Source organism: Oryza glaberrima, chromosome 2 (assembly GCF_000147395.1).
Source record: "Oryza glaberrima chromosome 2, OglaRS2, whole genome shotgun sequence".
In the NCBI taxonomy this organism is placed as follows: Eukaryota; Viridiplantae; Streptophyta; class Magnoliopsida; order Poales; family Poaceae; genus Oryza; species Oryza glaberrima.
Window position 1 is genome coordinate 20,996,662 of NC_068327.1, and position 21,562 is coordinate 21,018,223.

General features: G+C 42.0%; 3 protein-coding genes across 4 annotated transcripts; 1 reads left to right on the forward strand and 2 right to left on the reverse strand.

The window, feature by feature from the left end:
• Positions 1 to 702: 702 nt before the first annotated feature.
• On the reverse strand, positions 703 to 2,362 carry LOC127763731 (uncharacterized). Of its 2 annotated transcripts, none has more exons than XM_052288517.1 (4): positions 2,210 to 2,362; positions 1,456 to 1,526; positions 1,273 to 1,377; positions 703 to 1,161 (listed from the first exon to the last, which is right to left on the reverse strand). In XM_052288517.1, the coding sequence occupies exons 2-4, from the start codon at positions 1,498 to 1,500 to the stop codon at positions 1,063 to 1,065; spliced, it is 249 nt and encodes an 82-aa protein (XP_052144477.1). In that variant the 5' UTR covers positions 1,501 to 1,526; positions 2,210 to 2,362; the 3' UTR covers positions 703 to 1,062. The 2 variants fall into 2 exon arrangements, with proteins under 2 accessions (XP_052144477.1, XP_052144475.1); XM_052288515.1 differs by having other exon boundaries at positions 2,206 to 2,362.
• Positions 2,363 to 9,442: 7,080 nt separating this feature from the next.
• On the forward strand, positions 9,443 to 13,062 carry LOC127761872 (monooxygenase 1-like). Its single transcript, XM_052286208.1, has 6 exons — positions 9,443 to 9,632; positions 9,729 to 9,875; positions 9,978 to 10,034; positions 10,156 to 10,321; positions 11,523 to 11,748; positions 12,291 to 13,062. Exons 1-6 carry the CDS (start codon positions 9,523 to 9,525, stop codon positions 12,818 to 12,820), a joined length of 1,236 nt encoding a protein of 411 aa, XP_052142168.1. The 5' UTR covers positions 9,443 to 9,522; the 3' UTR covers positions 12,821 to 13,062.
• A 3,295-nt stretch (positions 13,063 to 16,357) lies between these two features.
• On the reverse strand, positions 16,358 to 17,493 carry LOC127763856 (E3 ubiquitin-protein ligase EL5). Its single transcript, XM_052288654.1, has one exon. It carries the CDS (start codon positions 17,476 to 17,478, stop codon positions 16,492 to 16,494), a length of 987 nt encoding a protein of 328 aa, XP_052144614.1. The 5' UTR covers positions 17,479 to 17,493; the 3' UTR covers positions 16,358 to 16,491.
• Positions 17,494 to 21,562: the final 4,069 nt, after the last annotated feature.

Consider the following 21,562-nt stretch of genomic DNA (forward strand, 5'->3'; position numbering starts at 1 on the left):
CTGAACGATTGAAAGGCTCAGAAAACTTCAGTGAACCGGTCTGTATGAATTTTACTGATCATCATACGATAATTAGGTCATGTTTGGGGGAACTTCTAGGTGCTGCAGCTTCTCCCAGAATCTCCAGCTCTCCTAAATAGTACAGATTGTCACCCAGATTATGAGAATCTATAGTTGTAGAATCCAGAAAATGAACTAGAACCTATAAGCTGGAAAACCCAACTTCTCTAGATTCTCAGAAGCTGGCTACCAACCAGCAGATTCTCATAATCTTAAGCTCCCCCAAACAGGGCCTTAGCCAATTTAAGAGTGAGATCCATCGAGCATGGCACATGCATAACATTCTCAATACATCCAAACTATGATCAACTAATTAGTACTACCTCCGTTTTTTAATATATGACGTTGTTAACTTTTTGACAAGCATTTGACCATTCGCCTTATCAAAATTTTTGTACAAATATAAAAATATTTTAGTCATGCTTAAAGAACATTTGATGATAAATTAAGTCAAAATAAAATAAATGATAATTACATATATTTTTTGAATAAGAAGAATGGTCAAATGTATCTCAAAAAGTCAGCGACGCCATATATTAAAAAAAAGGATGGAGTATATCGTTTCTGGAGTTTTGAGACAATTTTGACCAGCAGCTATGGTTAGCAGCATTTCCAGGAAAGGAAGACTGGAAGAGGCACACAGCAGCAGAGAAGTATTTCACATTATTGGATTCATGTAAAGAGTTGTTATCTCAACAACAGATCACACAAGCACAGAACAATACTTGTATCTGTCTACAACTCTACAACCGGTTCAGAGCTTCAATTCTACAGAAGCATCATCCATGAACAATAGGGCAGCATAACCCAAGAATCCAAGATCAATAGAGAATTCAACAACTATTTAGCGCCGATCATTAGATGCCAATCGGCCAACTGTGCTCCTGAGTATTACTGTAGCATTTATAAGATCACATACAGAACCAAAAAAAGGGAACACTTCTTTTCTTTCACAAGATTGAGGTCATATTGTCACGAACAAGGAGCATAAGCGTTAAGAGCTCATTCCTGGTTTGTCTCTGCAATCTCCCTCTTGTAGGCAAGTAGCTGTTCTTTGAATTTCTTGCTCTCTTCGAAGTTAGCCTTCCTCTTCAAAGCTTTCTGAATTTCGTAAGTCCAAAATGCGGTATTCAGGAAAAGGATTTCATCTTAGAAAATCGCAAGTCGGTCATATGAATGAGTAAAAGAGGGCAAGCAGAGATAAGCTATAACCTCTTGTCGGAAACAGCGATCTAGCTTGATTTTAAGGTCTGTACACTCTCCGAAGAACTTCTTCACAGGGTGATCCAGATGGCACTTTTGGAACTCCTCGATAATCTGGAAGAACAAATTCTACAATTAGTTTTTGCCTACATAGTAACCACTAACCAGTTTCGAGAAAATTACACAAGGTACCTCAGCGCACATAGGATGCCTGTGCAATGTCAGAGGGGGATGCATTTCCAGAGATAGATGGAAAACTTAAACTGCAAAAATTGTCAAACGCATTAGTGGTGAAATGTCCCATAATTCTATATGCACCCAAATGGAATAAATACAGCAAAAGGCATTGCATTCATGACTTATACGCACGCTTATCAAGAAATTTCCATGGCACAACCATGGGCCTCTCTAATCAAGCTGAAAATCTCACAGCCACACGCCTCAAGCAAATTTCCCAGCTCCAGATGGCCGGTGACATACGGTTTTACAGTATAAATTAATGCCATCTGTTGCAGTGAACCATCTCATTAAACATCTGAAGAATCATTCTTCCCAACATGTGGACAGCTCTCTATTTGAAACAGAGAAGCATAAATCTCTCTACATAATTCACCTTAGATCAAATTGAATGGGCCCAAAAAAAAATGTTTCTCCCCTTTTGGTGTGGCAGTGCTACGAAGCATTTGATTGATTGACTGCGCAACTAATGAGGAATCTACAAGTGATCTTTGAGATAGCACAAGCAAGATTACACAAGCAAAGGGAAATTATTTGCTCTTTTGCCCCAAGCACAGCGCACAGATCCGGACCTTAGCCGCAATCAGACATCCCTCAAGAACGACCAAATCACCTCAACTAGTCAACTCAAGTACTCAGCACGCACATATGCAATCACGCGCTGGAAACGAACCGGATTTCGGAGAGAGGGAGAAAAGAAAGAACCTACTACGCGTCGTCGATGTCGTCGGTGGCAGCGGCGGGCGGCGGGCGCGGCGGCGGCGATGGGGGTGGGCAGGAGGCGGTGGGGAGCGGAAGAGAAGAGTGAAGCGCTGTGGGGTTTGGCTCGTCTCTCGGCGTCCAAATTGTCCTCCGTTGGGGAAAAAAAATGAAGGGTCTGTTTGGTTATTTACCCCACAAATTCATTGGTAATGCCAAATTCTAGATAAGCTTTAGCACTACTAAAATATTGGTAGAGTAAAATTATTTGGCTGACATTTGGATTGCTATTAATATAAAGTCAAATTATCATAATATAGTGAAGAAACTTATAGAATATAACCAAATAGGATAGGGGCATTACCAAATATTTGGTCTCAATTCAAATTAACACATAAACTACTGCATTTACTAATAAATTGGTAGGGCATGTTTTCTTAATCAAACCAAAACTGCCCGAAAATCCTGGCCCAGTTTATCCTGGCGGGGATTCTTGCACTTTCTTTTTGAACTCCCAGGCAAAATAACCTAACTTTTTTACACGGTTTTCTTTAAAATTTATAAATAGATGCATAAGGATTTTAAAAAATCAAACCTTCTCATCTTCATCTTCAGGTTTTTAATTTTATATTTTTAAAAATCACACCGGTCATCACTCATTACTTATTTGACGTGCTTTGTTTACTTCTCTGACCTGCCATGGTATCTTTTTATCCTCCTCAGGATTTTTAAAAATAAGATTAGAGTTTATTTCCTTATCGAATTATGTCTTTATAAATTTTAGAAATTTCATCAAAATGCTGTCACTATATTCATTCACGATCCTCCCGTTGCACTCCTCTTTATTATCATTTTAGGATTTTAAATATCAATGATCATTTTTTTTCTTTTTATACTTTCTAGAAATTCTGCCAACCATCGTGACCTTACTCCTTCACGGTCTGCATGCCCCCCTTTTCTTACTCGTCGTTAGGATTCTAAAAATCGAATCTAATCATCATTAGGGTTTCGTTTTATAGTTTTTGATACCCATCAACCGCTGTGGATTTTTCACATTCTAAACCTTTCTGAAAACTTATTTTATAAATAAACCCTAAAAAACTTATTTAAAAAATAGACCATTTTCACCGCGCCAACGTTATTGGCACCGTGGTCCAATGGGTGTCATCCTCCTACCCTCTCCGTGAAGGCTAAGTCACTGACGTGAAGGGAGACGACGCCAATGTAATTGCGCCGAAGACCTATATATTAAAAATAAATAAAAAGTACATGTTTATAATAAATAGGCCCTATGTATAATAAAACTATATTCACAAATAGGCCCTTGGTACAAATGGCGCTAGTGCCAAAGACCTATTTGTAAAAAAAAAATATTATAAGTCGTTATTTTTTGAAAAAAGATTACATATAGGTCCTTGGCGCCAATAACATAGACGTTGTTCCCCTTCACAAAAGTGACTTAGCTTATCCGAGGAGGCTAGGGAAATGGCGTTGGCGCCGGAAAAGGGTCCTTTGTAAGGGGTATATTTGTAAAAAAGAAAATCAAAAATGACAAAAAGTGAAAAATCAAGTCAACCGCTAGCATCATATATCTTTACTATTCGCCTAATGTCTTCCCCTCTCTTTATGTCATTTGCCGCTGGTATGTTCTAGATGAACTACTTTTAATATTTCTTTTTTATTCCATTTTTTCTATTATTTCTAAATTGTGTTTCCACTTGAACTCTTGTTTTTTAACTTCGCAATTTATTTTATTTTTTATTTATTTTATTTTATTTTTAAAATTTATTTTACTTTTATTTTTGAATTTTAATTAATTTTTCTAGTGCACATTTTAATTTTTCATGGATTTTTTAAATATTCCTTTCTTTATTTTAACTTTTAGTTATTTTATTAAATATTATTCATATAACACTTATCTTTATTTTTCAAATTTCTTATTTTTTTTATTTTATATTCCAAATTTTAATTGATTTTGTGTTGTGTTTTAGATGATCCTTCATTCAATATTCTTTTTTTATTCTAAATTTTAGTTATTCCTAAATTGTTTTTTCGCATGAACTATCATTTTTATTTTTCCAATTTTGGAATTCATTTAGTTTTTATTTCAAATTTAATCTCGTCCTATGTTATAGATCGACATATTTTCAATATTCCTTATTTTTATTCCGAATTTTGGTTATTTCTGAATTATATTCCTACCCCATTCATGTTTTGTCATCTAATAACAATAAAAAAAATTCAACTAATATGGGCGGTCAAATGTTGAACACAAAACCCACAACTTCACTTAAAATGCGATAGAAGGATAGTTTCTAGGTGGTTCAATGTGTGCACGAGACCTGTTGGCTAGCGCGTGGGCCATAAGACGGTAAGAGCACAGTGAGCAGCCACTATTTGGGACTATTTTATTTATATATTAATTTAGTTTTAAATTTAAAAATTATATTACTTTTTTGAACATTGATAAAAAAAATATACTCTTCTCGCCCTCTATTCGGACGAATTTTAAAAATTATTAGAGCGATTCATGTGATGTGGCAGTACGGGGTTCAGAAATATTTGCATTTAGGTCTAAATATAGTTTTTTTTTCTACACATAACACATAGTATTTGTACGATTTGTAAAATTCTCATATGATGTCGGATGAAGTTAAAGTCTATATGACAATTGTAGAGCTCGATGTGATCTGTAACTTTGTAGTTTTGTAGTTGATATCTTTTCTATTAAAATAATTTATGGGTCCAAATATTCCTTAGAATATCTCAGTTTTTTTTTTTGCAAATTATGAGATCTACATTTTTATTGACATCCTATGGAAACAATCTCTATATCAAAGTTGTAGATCTCGTTGAGATCTATAACCTTGTACTTGACCACTCATTCATCCAAAACTATTTAGAGTGTCAAATAATAAATAGTAATTTTCAGACTAGTGAAAACCAACGAGAGGGGGCTAAAGGAAAATATAAACATTTTTTGAAGAACACTATAAATATAAAATTAGTCATGCTTGTTTGACACTCTAAATAGTTTTTGGTCAACTTCTAAATAGTTTTTGGTCAACTACAGAGTTATAGATCATGTCGAACTATACAGTTTTGATATAGATTTTATCTTCATCGGAGGCCATTTCAAATGTATATCCGAGAATTTGTAAAAGTAGATCTGAGACATTCTAAGTAATATTTGGTCCCATAAATTATTTTGAATAGAAAAATTATGTAGATATCGTCGAGCTCTACAATTTTTATATAAACTTTAACTTTATCTAATATCATATGAGAATTTTACAAATCGTGCAAGTACTACGTGTTATGTGTTGCTCTAAATTTTACATTTAGAGAGTGAGAAGGACCTAAATGCAAATATTTCTGAACCCCGTGCTGCCACGTCACATAAATCGCTCTCTATTAGAGCAATTTTTAAAAATCATATATTTTTGTTAATGTTAAAAACAGTAATATAATTTTGTAAGTTACAAAATACAAAATATATAAATAAAAAATTCCCGTATTTGGTGCTCTATCTCGTTTCTCGTAGTATGTCTGCCCCCCCCCCCCCCCCCCCCCCCCACACCACCAAATCTTTCTTTCTGCGCATCTAGGAATGCAAGTGAATGAATCCAATCCCATTTCAGTGAATGAATCCAATCCCATTCCCTATGCCAGGTAATAACTTATTGAAGTAGGTGTGCTACGATAACACTGGACTGACACGGTGGGGGCAGGAGTAATGGCTGGCAGCGGCATTCACTCTATTGCTCTATGTGTATTCTCCGTCCTATTTTAAGTGTAATTGTGAGTTTACATATCTAATGTTTGACAATCCGTGTTATTTAAAAAATTTATAAAAAATAAGTCGCGCATAAAATATTGTTCATATTTTATCATCTAATAATAATAAAAATACTAATCATAAAAAATTTTAATAAAACGGACGATCAAACGTTAGGCACAGAAACCCATAAATGAGACGGAGAAAATACTTTTTTCATGTCTTTCTTCATCTTCTCCATAAGGACATGGAAAGTAAGCACGGAGTAGTAGAAGACATTTTTCCTCTGATTTTGAGCTTGGCAATATTGTTATAGTTGTACAGTGCACTACAATTGTCCGTGCATGGATATATTTTTCCTGACGAGCACGGACAATTTCTAGTGAGCAAAGTCTCGGAGCACAAGGTGGATAGAAATAACGTAACTATTATGGCTCTGTTTAGTTATAGGGGTGAAAAATTTTAGCGTGCCACATCAAATATACGGACACACATTTTACATTTTATCAGTGTTATGGATGCCACATACTTAATAGTAGTTGACTAAATTTCGGCAGGACCCACCACATACCATATTTTATACGGAAACAACCTTCGGATATAGGAGGAGTTCCGGATAAGGAAAAACAATTAGAGTTCTACATGGAAACGACAAGTACTACTCGGATTGTATCCATATTGGTTTCCATAGTTCTACTTGGACAAGGGGACACGATACCTATGGGTATAAATACAAAGCCCCTAGGAGAAGAGGGCACACGAAGCAACATACAAGCCAACATACGCCAAGACAAAACGCTAGATATCGACTTCAGAGATAAGCATGGCTAGTCCCCTACGGTGCCTACGGATACCGTCAGTAGAGATATAGCGCTGTCTTTTGATCTCGCCGGATGCGGATTCGAGAAGGAAGACTACCCGTCGTCGACTACGTGTCAATACTTCAGACCGCCAAGTCGACAACAGTTAGATAAACTACCCCAAATATTGTACTGGTATGATTATTGGATTCGAGAAGGAAGACTACCCTGTTGTCGACTACGTGTCAACACTTCAAACCGCCAAGTCGACAACAGTTAGATAAACTACCCCAAATATTGTACTAGTGTGATTATTGGATTCGAGAAGGAAGACTACCCTGTTGTCGACTACGTGTCAACACTTCAGACCGCCAAGTCGACAACAGTTAGATAGACTACCCCAAATATTGTACTGGTGTGATTATGGTGAATAAGAGCAACGACCGACTTCGGCCAACAGAATGTAGGGCTATTACCGGTAAGATAAGGGGTCCGAACCTATATAAAAATCATCGTCCCCATCTTTTTTACTACAATCTTGCATATACTCTGGTACCAACGATCACCATACTATGCAAATACCGGAATCACGACATCAAACATCGACACATTTAAAGTATTAAACACAGACTAATAACAAAATAAATTACAAATTTAGTTCCCAAAACAAAATCTTTTCACCCATCACATCGAATATTTGAACATATGCATGGAGTATTAAATGTCGGAAAAAAACCAATTACACAGTTCGTGTAAATTGCGAGACGAATCTTTTAAGCCTAATTGCGCCACGATTTGACAATGTGGTGCTACAATAAACATTTGCTAATAACAGATTAATTAGGCTTAATAAATTCGTCTCGCAGTTTTCTAACGGAATATAATTTATTTAGTTATTAGATTACTTTTAATACTCCAAATATCTGTCCGTATATTCGATGTGACATCCCAAAACAAAAATTTTCGCCATCTAAACCGGGCCACCGATCACACAATCCCTGCAATTTTGTCAACTCCTCTCGATCACACAATCCTCCTCTGACGTACGTCGTACTTGCACTACGGAGCCGAAATCCCAATTCGATCGCCGTACGCATGTACGTATACATGCGCGTACACCCTGGCTAGTCATTGCGGATGATGGATCAGGGTCATTGCGGATGAGACATAACTGCCGTACGTTGTGCATGCAGATGTGTGCATCCTCCTAGATCGACGACCCAGCCCTCTGCTTGCCAGCTAATTAAGCAAGCTAAAAGTAAGAATTACCCTTCTAAATTATTATGGTCGACTAAATTATCCCGCTGAACTCGAAAACCAAACATTACTCACACTAAACTTTTAATACCGAATGAATTACCCCTCTCGATCTAATCCAGAACGATTTTGTCCTGCATGTGTGCGCGTGACAATTCAATCGGTATTTTCTTTTAAAAAAAATTAGAGGGACAGACATGTCATACCTACTCTTCACATGTTCCTAATTAATCTTTCTATCGCGGCGCAGGTGCGCATGGCGGCGTGCAGAGGCGGGCGGTGGGCACACCGAATTCAAGTACTAGACTTAATACAAGTACTCACATTTATGGTTAGCAAGATGCTCGTGGTGACTTCATTAATTTCAAAATATGATAGTTTAGTTTTGTTTCATATATGCTCATAGAGTAGGGTATGCATGTGTGTCCATATGAAGGAATTTTTACGAGTTGTGAGTGCATGCGTTTTAAAAGAATATAACATTTAATTTACTTATTGTATCCTGGAATAATTATCGCACTACGTACAACCATTGAAATCACACCCTGAGACGGTGCTCTTTTGAGTGGTTCGGAATTTTTTTTCTTCTGCACGTATGAAAATCCTTACTAAAACGAGATATTAGAAGTTACGATCGAAAGTGTAACGAGATAAGTCAATTTGCAAACGGTGCTACACTGCCGTTTTGCCGCTTTGCCCTGTATCAAAGAGGGAAAATACTCCGTGAAAGAACGGAAGAAATTAGTAATGCGATCCACGATTTGTCCTATCCACCGTCGTCGAGGCGGCTAGTTCTAGTATAGCTAGCGACGTTAGAGTGCCATGACGTTTCTCATCGTGAGAGATGATCGGTACTGCGGTAGTATTATACTATCAATATTATTAAAAATAAATTAATAATATCATAATTAATTATAAGTAACTATTATTTATATTTTTTTCCCGGCTAAATTAGTAGTTCATTATTCATTGCACTGGCATAGTTCAAATTCCATGAAAAAAATAAAAAAGAAGAAAAAATTTTATTCACTATTAAATTTGAACGACTTAGTCACTACTAAATGACGATTATATTCCTCCGCACTTTTTTTTGTTGCAATAATGCTCTTTCATTTTTCTACTACTGCTAACTGAGGTAATATTATAAATAAATCTAAACCATTCGATCAAATAAGATGAATAATTCAGATTACTTTCTACTACCACTAGAATGAGATAAATGATTCAGGCTACTTTCTACTAATTACAAAACACCATAGTGGGGCTCATCGTGAGCACAATTTCGTGTAGAACCTATGAGTCGAGTAAATATTATATATTTATTTATTTATTTATTTGTCACTGGCCTAGTGGCCTCTCCGGCTATCGCACTACTAGCAGCCACAGCCATATATAGCTCGCAAAGAAGAAATCCAGTGGCTGTGTACATGTTCCGTGGCTAACTGACGACCAAACCACTGCCTTACTGTCTTACTCCCTTCCTCGTCGATGGATGTCGTCAAGAAGGCGACGGCGGCGGCGGAAGAGGAGGAGGTCCACGGCGTGGTCATCGTCGGCGGCGGCCTCTGCGGCCTCGCCACCGCGCTCGCCCTCCACCGGTACGCCGTCGTTTCATGCTTGTTCTGGAATTAATTAACTCTGAACACGCCGTATATATAGAAATAAATTGTGTATCTGCTGTTAATTGGATGCAGCAAAGGGATGGGGAGCCTCGTGGTGGAGAGGTCGGAGGCGCTGCGTGTCGGCGGCGTGGCGCTCAACGTCCACGCCAACGGGTGGCGCGCCCTCGAGGAGCTCGGCCTCGCCGACGGCCTCCGGAAAACCGCCAACCTCATCACCTCGTAAGCATAAATCGATCACTTCTTACGGTGGCCTCTATGGCGAGGACGGTGCAATTCATCTGTGTGTGTCGTTTCTTCTTCGCTGGGGCTTTTATTTCTCAGGGTTCGCATGGTGCGGCAGATCCAGGGCAAGAACCAGACCACCGTCTCATCTCCCAGGTGACGCGTGATCATCGATCAGTTCTGCCATATCATCCATCAGTTTATTACTAGTTCCATTTTGTTGTTTTTTTATATTAAAAAAAAACTAGCTTATCAGTTACAACTATGCGAGATGTAGGAAGGAGATCCGATGCTTGAGAAGGAAGGACGTGATGGAGGCACTGGCCAAGAGCGTCCCCGCGCACACGATCCGCTACGGCTGCCGCATCGTGGCCGTCGATGAAGACCCCGGCACCGACTGCACCGTCCTCACCATGGCCGACGGCAGCACCATCAAGGCCAAGGTCAACAAATGCTACTAGCTCTGTCCTGAAATATACTTTCTCCGTCTTAAAATATAAGCATTTTAAGATCCTGACACAGTTTATGAGATACTACTTTGACAAACAATATTTATAAAAGTAAGATGATTTAAATAAAAAAGAGTTACATATTATGATAGTTTGTTTAATGATAAATCTAGCAACATCAATTTTACATGATTGATCTTTTTTTCTATTAATGGTCAAAGTTAAAAATATTTGATTTATCACTGTACTAAATATAAATATTTATATTTTAGGATGGAGAAAATAGTAACTTACTCTATTTATATTCGTAGTAATAGAATGTGTATATATTTTAAAACGATCCATCATCGGTCGATTAATTAGAAGTGGATTAATAAGTGTGATTAATCGATTCTATGGGTTAATAATGAGGACTTTTACGGTACATTCTACTGTTAGTATATACTACCATAATATTTGATCTAATGGTGTAAATTTATCTGATCTTCCTCCCAAATATCATGCAGTATAAATTGTTTAGGGTATATTTATCTTTTTATCTATTTGCGTAGGGGTAATTTTTAAAATTCGCGTTTCCTCATTTGGTCAGATCCGATCGATAGCTGCCCACCCAGTCGAAGCCCTTTTTTTTCTCGATGCTGCGCGCATGGGCGATCGTCGCCGCTAATTTCTTCTGCGAGCTGCCGACGACCACAATCGGTGCCGCCGCGCCGCCGTTCTTTCTTAATTAAGTTCAATGAATTAAGGACTTGGTATGTGTTAGGGATTCAGACACTTAGAAACTGATCGAACCAAGAATGTATGAGATAATCCACTTCATTGCTGAGAACATATCAAATCTATTTACACTATTATGTGGTTTTATCCCTGACCAGTTTTTCCCTAGTGTTTTTATGCAAATCATGCCCATTGCAAACTCAATCTACTAGATTAAATCCAATCGTCGAAGGAATCGCTACGCCTCCACTCACGCCGTCGCCACGCGCGATGGGAGCGCTACAACGCCCGGACGACGAGATTCAGGAACTCCCGATTGAATTAAATCACAAGAAATAAATCTCAATTTCAAATTACTAAACAACCCTTTTCAGAGTTTTAACAGATACCAAATCTACCCTTTCACATACTGCTAATACCAAATCTACCATTTCACATACTAGCTGTACTGTAAAAGTCCTCAAATAATGTTATACAGGTGGTGATTGGTTGCGACGGGTGGAACTCGGTGGTGGCCAGGTACGTGGGGCTAGGCGCGCCGTCGCAGCTCCCTCGTTTCATCGTCCTCGGCTTCGCGAGCTACCCAGAGGGGCACCCGTTTGGGACCGAGTTCTCGCAAATCATAGCGGATGATTTTGCCGTCGGACGGGTGCCCATTAACGAAAATCTGTTGCATTTCTTCGTAAGCAGGAGTCCCTCACCAGGTATAATTAATTAACCTATCGTTTAATAATGGCATTGGCAGGTAATTTAATTTTAAGCATTAATTAATTTATAAAGTACACATGTGTCCTGTAATATTTTGATTCGGATTTACGGTTCCTTGATAGTCGACGTTTTGATAAAGATGAAGGCAAACTTTTAAAAAAATTTAACTATTAATAACTTTTAAAAATATTTAGTTTGATGATACTAAAGCAAACATATATAAATTTATCAAACAAAGTACTGTAATAAAAATAAAAATTTGTTTATTTATTTATTGTATATTACTTCCTCCGTTTCACAATGTAAGTCATCCTAACATTTTCCACATTTATATTGATGATATATATATATATGTATATATATTCATTAACATTAATATAAATATGGGAAATACTATAATGTGTTACATTGTGAAACGGAGGGAGTACAATAGAAAAATATGATAAAAGATAGGAGTAATATCACTGTCCAAAATTAAGAATTACGGAGATGAGTGACTAATTAATTAACTTTGTCAAGAACGTGTTTATCGATCCAGGACGTACGGACGTTGATGAGGACGCGGCGAGGAAGTACGTGCTGGAGAAGGTCGACGAGCTCCCCGGCGAGGTCGCCGACATGGTGCGTCGGTGCGACGCGGCGTCGAGCTGGACGCTGACGAAGGTGTGGTACCGGCCGCCGTGGCAGGTGGCGCTCGCCGGGTTCCGGCGCGGCGCGGTGACGGTCGCCGGCGACGCGATGCACGCCATGGGGCCCTTCATCGGCCAGGGCGGCTCCGCGGGGCTGGAGGACGCCGTCGTGCTCGCCCGCTCGCTGTCGTCGGCGGCGGCCGGCGATGGCCGGGCGCCGCCGCGTCAGCAGCTGCGCGACGACGCCGTCGGCGCGGCGATAGACGAGTACGTCGCGGAGAGGCGGCGGAGGGCGACGACGCTGTGCCTGCACAGCTTCGCCATCGGGACGTTGCTGACGACGAGGTGGCTCGCCGTGAAGCTCGCGTGCGTCGCCGTCCTGGCGCTCCTCGGCGGCGACTCGCGCCGTGATGCGGACTACGACTGCGGCCGCCTCTAGCGGACCATCCGTTTCGTTTATTCGCGAAACAAGTGAAACGATATATTTATAAACTAAAAGTAATTTATTTTTATATGCGTGTTCTTAACGATCAAAAAGCAAATGCTAAAAATAAACTTCGATGAAGAAACCTCAAAATCAGCTTTAAATTTAATGTTGCAAATTCAAAATTTAGGTTACACACAAGGAAAAAAAATGCACTATGACGAGAATAGCATCTATAAACACACCTTGTTAATTTAGTCATTAGATCCTCTGGGTGGTTAATCAGTGAGTATCATGTTGATTGTTGAGGTAGGAGTGCAACAGTGAGTATCAGTACTTATTAGTATGCAAATCACATTACTAGATTTATTATAATCCGATGATAATCTTATTTCAAAAGCTGAACAAAAGGTTGTGAACATCACTTTGATTTAGGAAGTCCCCGTTCCCCACCCCCCACCCCCCGCGTCGCCCACGCGCTAGCAACACGGGGGGTGAAAACCCTAGCAGCGCCGCCACCTTCCCTCTCCCCCCTCCCCCACCTCATTGCCGCTGGAAAGCCGGCGGGCGAGCTATGATGGCGGCGGCGGGGCTTCCTCCATGGCGGCGACCACTATCAGGCATGGGAGAGGCGGCGAACGGCGGCGGCCCATCCCGGCGAGGAGACGGTGGATTCGGCGCTGCCTTCGCCGGATCTGGCCATCCCTTGGCTCAGGGGTGGAACTGGGCCTAGGGCAGCTTGGGCCCGGACCCTACTCATAGCAAAATCGTTAGTGAATTAGTACCCATATATTTCTCAAATTTTTACAAATCCTCATGGTCCAGCCCTACTCGTCTGGCCTAGCCCCACATGGCCTTTCCCAGGCCCCAGGTGTCCCAGTCTTCCCAGCCCAGTAGACAGCCCAGTAGAAAAGCCAACCCTAGTCCCCACCTCCTCAGCTCCTCTCGTCTTGCTCTCGGCTCTCCCCATCACGCAGACGTAGCAGCGCCGCCGCATCCCGCTTGTCCTCGATTCCTCGGCATCAGCGCTGCGCATCGGGGCGGAAGGGAGCGGCGCACCTGTGCCACAGCGGCGCGAATCGATGGAAGGAGGCAGCGCGCATAGGAGGCGTGTCTCGGCAGCGGCACGTGCATTGGCGTCGAGCCAGCGACGGGCCGACGGCAGCGGGCTAGCAACGCTTCCGTAGTTCCCCTTTCTCATCCACCTCGCCTCAAAGCTTGGTTCACCAAATCTAGGTCAATGTCCTCTCTAATCTTTGATGTTCGATCTGCATCCAACATCCTTATTCTTCTTTTGATAGCAATTAGTCTCAATTAGAAATTGGTTTGATTTTTTAGATGAAGAGGAATAGAACCTTAAAATCATTCTACCAAGTCCCAATCCAGTGAGTCCACTTCAACCCAGAAACATGAGAAACAATTTGTAACTTGCATCATTTCAGCAATGAAATATTTAATTTGGTACTTGATGAAATTATTGTTGAGTTAAACAATCGCTTTGCTGAAAGGTCTACTCGGCTATTGAGATGCATTGCTTGTCTTGATCCAAGGAATTCTTTTACCAATTATGATGAAGATAAGGTCATTGAACTTGCTAAGATATATGTGGCTAACTTTTTAAATATTATTGTATAGTGCTTAGAGATCAACTTGACACATTTAGTTCAACTTGACATATTTAGTTTAATCTTGTTTTTTTCTATACTTTTACTGTACTTCATTGTATGATTAGAAATTGTATTTCAGTCTTGCATTTTTTTTCAACAGTGTATGCATTGTATGGTCCTCATGGATAGTTTTAGCCTTTAATTTGAGCCCTAGGCGTGTAGAGATCCTGGCTCCGCCACTGCATTGGCTAGATCCGGCCGGAGCGTGGGAGCTGGCGGTGGTGACAGCGCGGCGTTGGCAGCAGAGGCCGCCGCGGCACGGCGGGGTGCGAGGCCAGCGCGGTGGCGTAACAAGGGTAGCGGCTACGACATGATGACGCGCCAGCAACGGCGTGATGAGGCGGCGGCGACGATGCGATGACACGCCGGCGACGGCGCTTGCACTGCTGGCGGCGCCCGCCGCGGCGAGGCGGTCGGCCACTGCAGAGGACGGCAAGGCGTAGTGGTGGGAGCCCCTGGTGCCCGACGGTGGTCGGCCGTTGGGGACGACGGCGACGGCGTCGGTGGCAACCGTGGCAACACCCGTGGTGGTAGCGGCAGTGGCTGACGGTGCGGAGGCAGAGCTCGTCGCAGCGGCGATTGCAAGCACGGAGCTCATCGTGGCGGTTGCGTCAGCGGCTGGCAGGCGACAACAGGTGGCTGGACGACGGTAGCAGCGGCTGTTGTAGCGATTGTGGTTGCGGTGGGAGGATGCACTGTGGTGGCGATCGTGGCTGAGGTGGGAGGAGGCATGGCGTCCTCGGACGGCTAGCCGAGGGCGTGGAAGACGGCTGCATCTGGCTGGCGCGACAGCGTTTGGAGGAGGGTCGAAGATTGGCTTGGCGCAGAGAGAAGCAGCTGATGGCAGCGGAGGCTGGCTCGACGCGAGATGGCGCGGGCGGCGGAGATGGAGGACGGCTTGGCGCGAGAGGCGCATCAGGTGGAGGAGGCTAGCTTGGCATAAGAAGCGCGGCCGGCGGTGGAAGAGGCGACCTCGGTGCGAGGAGAAGCTGCCAGTGGGTGTGGCGCGGCCTACAGCACACGAATGCTGGTCGGCAGGGGGCGCCGGTGCAGGGGTCCCACATGTCGTCAGAGGTTGAGTGGTGGTGGAGCATCGGTGCGTCAGCCGTGGATTCGCAGGTGGTGAGCGGTGGGTGAAAACCCAGCCCGGCCTTGGCCGAACTGACAAGGATGGTTAACTCCCCCTTCTGAGGGCGTTGTCGTGCTGTCTCACCCCTAAAGGTTGGTTGCCGGGCGAAAGCCAAGTCTTGGCTCCTTTGAGCCCCGACGGACGGTGGCGGCGGTTTTCCGTCGCTTCTCTTCTTGAAGATTTCGTTATGGCATCCCCTAGCTATGGGGCGATCTCGTCTGTGTTCCTTTGTTGGTCTAGCGGCGATCGGTCACGCTTAGCGGCAGCCGGTCCGGTGCTAGCCTTCTCCCGGATTTGTGTGTTGGCGCTGTTGGTGTGTGGGTGGTGATATATTTTTTCCTTTTTCCGGGTTACAACCCTCCATAGGGTTGTAATCTTATAATTTTTTCCTACTCTATCAATAGAACTTTGCACCGTCTCATGCGAGTCGTTCAAAAAATAATAAAATACGTTGAAGGTTGAGGAGGCCATCGGTGTGAGGGTGTCCAGTGTTATCCCAGGAGTGGCCCAAATAGCTGGGCCATCAGTGTCCTTGTAGGCTTCAATTCTTGTAGGCCTTCCTTTGTTCGTGGGCCTATTTTGGAGTGGGCTGTAGCTGTCCGTGTAGGGAGTGAGTGGACAGAAATCTGATAGCCAAGATTTGGCTGAAATTCATATTCGGCTCACAATTCATGGAACATACGGAGAGGGATGCTTCTCACTTCTCACTGCCATCCATACATTTCTCTTCGCTACTTGACTGATGAACAAATAATTTCTACTTAAATGTTTCTAATCTTAAAAATGAAATTGATATTTTCTAAAATCGTAGGAATTAATGGCGATTCCAGTTCGGTTCTACCGATATGTACAGGGAGATCGCCTTATAATACTTGATGACCTCGCCGCCGTCAATTCCGGACATGCGCGGCGGCGGTTCTTGCACCGGCCTCGGCCTCCGGTGGCCGTGCCGGCGTTGCCGCCTCCACGGCGCGGATGGCGACGGTGACGCTGACACCGTGCTCGACGTCGCCGTCGTCGTTGTCTCCTCCGGTGGCGCAGGAGCATGACGACGTCGACCCCGCCGCCCCTTGCCGCCCGAAGCTCCAGAGCCTTCTCAGTGACCTCAGCCGCGCCAAGCTCGGCGACGACCTCGCCGCCGCGTCGCGCGGGGTCGTCGAAGCCGCGGATTCGGGGATCTCGATCACCAGCGTGCTGCGGCCCTCCGCTGTCATGGTCACCGCGCCGGCGCCATGGTCGGACAGGCCGAGCAGGACGCTCGCCGGGAGGCTCACGGTGTAGCTCGCCGGCGGCTCCGGCTGGACGGGAGGAAGAGGCGGCGGCGGCGGCGGCGGCACGACGACGGTGAGGCGGCAGAGCGGGCAGGTGGAGTGGGAGCCGAGCCACATGTCGACGCACTCGGCGTGGAAGCCGTGGCCGCACCGGGGGAGGAACCTGGCCTCCTCGCCGTCCTCGAGCTCCGCGAGGCACACCGCGCACTCGACGCCGTCGTCGTCGTCCTCCTCCTCCTTCGCCGCCGCCGCCGCCGCCGTGCTGCGGCTGTACACCGTGACCGGCAGCGACCGGAGCACCTCCGGGTCGACCCCTCCTCCCGTTCCACCGTCCCCGCCGCTCCCAGAGCGCCGCCGCGGCCGTGGCCGCCGCCCGCGCCCGCTCGTCGACGTCGTCGTCACGGCGCGGCGCCGCTCGTCGCAGTAGCACTGGAGCAGGACGAAGGCGAGCGTGAGCGCCGCGAAGACGATGAGCACGGCCGCCACGGTGGCGATGCCGCCGGCCGTCATGGCTGCCTGCCCTGCAGGCGCGGACACCGGCGACGGCGACGACGACGACGAAGACTCGTCCATGGCGGGGCCGCCCTGCTCGACACCCCGCACCATAATAATCGACCGTCACATGCATATGTGACCGCGCACTCGAGCTCGCGTCGCATATTTATATACACACACACACACATAGCGGAGTAGTAAGCTAGAGTGGTAGATGGAATGAGACGTGGTGAGATGCGAGCGCAAGCAGAGGCTTCCTGGAAGGGGGATGCGCGCCTGCGGGGCTTGGGCGGCAAGTACTTGTGTTGGTGTTTGCTAGCGCGCGCGCATTCGTCTTCGTCCTCGTCTTCCAAACGAGCTATCAACGTCGTCCGGTGTTGATGTTGATGCAGGCAAAGTGGTGTTTGTGCGTGGGCAACTTCCATTTGGTTTCGGTACCACTACTACAGAACCCAAATAGATGTGCTGGTTCATAACAAACCGGCCCTAATTATTAATTATAAGTACCGGTTACGCGTATAAACCGGCACCGATATGTGCCGGTTATTTTAAAAAAACAATATACACCAACCGGTTCTATTTATTAAAAAAACAAGGGCAACTATATTCATCCGGCCGCCACTTCAGTACCTATGAATCCTCCTATATGTGCTTGTTTATTTGAAAAAAATGGTACCTATAGTTCTAAAACCCACACCTATACTAATAGGGATTGGTACCTATAAATTGGTTCCGGCTGAGAAACCGACACCTATAGTTAGTTCCCAACTAGCACCAATATGAATTTCTCCAGCAGTGTATGGTGAGATCGAGTTAAATCAGTTTCGGATCAACGGATGCAATGTCCTCTACTCCTCTCGTTCATTTGCATATCGTTTAAATAGTATGAAAAGAAATAAGATATATTAATATGTGATATATCATTTTAGGAACATATAACTTAGAAAAATATGATTGTGAGTACATATATACCGGTTAAAGTTAGGTTTTGTTGTTCTAAACTTTAACATGTATGTTTGTCTAGTGGGTATATCACATATCAATATATCTTGTTAATCTTTTTAAGAACTTTTTTTAAAAAAATGGGACTATATAGTGCATGTGCACTAATTAGGGCAAACTAGTTGTCATCCTGACTAAATGATGGAATTAACATGTAGCTATTTTATTTAAAGCTTAGGTGGTAGGAATATATTTTCTACTTATTTGCTAGATGAACTAGTACAAATTAGATTTTTCTGAACATCACATATGCAGACAACATCAAATGACCTGCACTAATTAGATCACATATTTAATTTCAAACTACTCTCTTCATCCAAAAATAAGTTTATTTTTTACTTACTCCACACATAACAATACAAAAGCTAATCCTATTCACTTTATCAAATCCTAAATATTATTGTAATTGTTTTTTCACTTTATCTACTTCCAATATCGTATATATCCTCTACTTTTACAAATTCTAGTATAACGATTGCTTAAAGATAAACTCATTTCGGAACGGATGTGGCATTATTTCGATGATACGCAATATGGAGCAAAACATCCCCGGCTATAATCCACACTTCCGATGGCAATATGAGCAGTTTTTAAGTTTTTCTTTTGGACTGATTGGGACCGGACCGCCGCGGGTAACGACCGAAGAAGAGCAGAAAACAGCAGGTGGCCGCGCGCATGCAAACAAACTCCAGCCTCCAGGTTACCAAGATGACGCTTAAAACACGCACGAGGAAGCCATGCGTGAGGCAGCAGGAACGCCCGGGCTTCGTCGCGAGCTCGCCCAGTCCAGCTGCCGACACGGACATCTGCGGTCAAAAGGACAAATTAACTTAGACACGTGAAGTACTTCCTCCATCTTAAAATGTATCTAGCTAGGACTTCCTCCGTTTCATATTATAAGACTTTCTAGCATTGCTGACATTCATATGTATGTTAATAAATCTAACATATATGTGTGCCTAGATTCATTAACATCTATATGAATATAGGCAATGCTAGAAAATCTTATAAACTAAAACGGAGGTAGTACTAGATATGTATCTACCTAGTACTATGAATCTGAACAGCCTCCTATTCAAATTTGTAGTACTAGATAATGTCACATCTAATCTAGTACTTAGATACTATCTTGAAATGGAGGTAGTAATAATTAAGGCAAAATCTAAATCAAGAGGCCTCTCGTTTTAGTGCTAACGAGACCCTATTTGCCTTAGTACTAGTTCCCATCAAGTAAGTAGAAAATATAATCCTATCACCTATGTTTCAAATAAAATTTTCTCTTAAACTACTCATCCGATTTATGATCCGATTACACGGTTGTGTTCGTAAAAATTAAATCTTTACAATAAGATCTCACATGATTATATTTTGATGAAAAACTACAAATTACTTTTATAGTATATCTAAATTACTTTTAGATTTCACTAAATTACTTCTTACACATATAAAAGTAATTTCAGTAGAGCTTAAAAGTAATTTACATATATTATAGAAGTAACTTAAGACAAAAAAGGAAGTAACTTTGTCATGACATTAAAAGTAGATCCGTTATGGAGGTAAAAACGTGAGTCTATCTAAAAATTAAATTTAATCAGCACAAATTATAGAATTGACTAAAAAGGATAATAGAATAAACAACTCACAACATTATGATTGTATAATAAGTAATTTAATCAAATCGAAAAGTAATTTATATATATGATAAAAGTAACTTACATATATAATAAAATTAATTTACAATATAGATATTTCTTTTATCAAAATATAGTCATGTAAGATCTTGTTGTAAAGATTTAATTAAAACGAACACAATGGTGTAATCGGATTATAAATCGGATAAATAATTTAAAAGAAAAATCTATAAGAAGAAAAAAAATGTATCATTTGGTGTACTAGTATGCAACCAGGTCTAAGATGAGTCTCTGGTTAAGACAATATAGAGTGCGGTCTCTATCTAGTCATGTCCAATAATTAACTGTAACAAGCATCATTTTCCTTTGCCAGATGATAATTAAATAAATACATGAACCTTATAAAAGTTCTATCAAGACCACAAATACTGTAACTGTATCTTCACTATATATAACACACACACACACAAAAAAAACCTTAATTTGGCCCGGACATGCCCGTTTTGGTAGGTTTAGCGACAAATAAAACCAAACAGAGTCCATAACCTTGGTCAGCAGTGCCGAAAGAAACTGGATTAGCGTTAATTAGGAAAAGCTTTTGGTTTTGGGGTCACGTAAGCAGCGAAGCCTAACCTGTACTTCCCTCTCTGTTTTTAAATATATAATGCTGTTGACATCTAGACATCATCTTATTAAAAGAATTTAGTGCAAAATATGCAAATAATTAAGTTAAACCTAAAGTACTTTTAGTGATAAAATAAATTACAATGGAATAATTTATATTTACAAGTCTTTCGAATGGTTGTTAAAAAAAATCAACCACGACATATATTATTTAAAACGTAAGAAGCATATCAGGTTCATGTAGCAGGGGGGAAAAAACACCAACATGCTTACTCAGATTTTTGCCCATTCATCAAGTAATACAGACACCTCAAGTTGTTGAGAAAGATATTACTCCCTCCGTATTTTAATATATGATGTCATTGACTTTTAACCAACGTTTGACCACTCGTTTTATTCAAAATTTTTATACAAATATAAAAATACTTATATCATGCTTAAAGAACATTTGATGATAAATCAAGCCACAATAAAATAAATTATAATTACATAAATTTTTTGAATAAGACGAAAGGTCAAACGCTTATAAAAAAAGTCAACGGCGTCATACATTAAAATAGGGAGAGAGTACTAATTAAGAATCTAGGATGAAGTCCAGGCTTTTTGGACAAGTCATTGAAATTTTGGAAGGTGACAATTAATCATGCTGGCTTCTCGTCCTACACCATGCATATTCTCTGAAAAAAAAAAGGGGGAAAATAACAGAACAGCATTCAATAATACCAGACATGTCACTGTTGTGGACTTAACTAATAATGTGCCACAACGTAGCAAATTTCTCGTTGCCACGCTTGAATCGACCATCTTTTTTTGTTTCTTCAGTTTGACTATTATACTTTTATTTTTCTCACAGGCGGCTTCACTACCCCATGATTGGTCTGCTGTCACAATCCGACCTCCCATCTTTTTAACCCTAACACTAATCTATAAACTATATT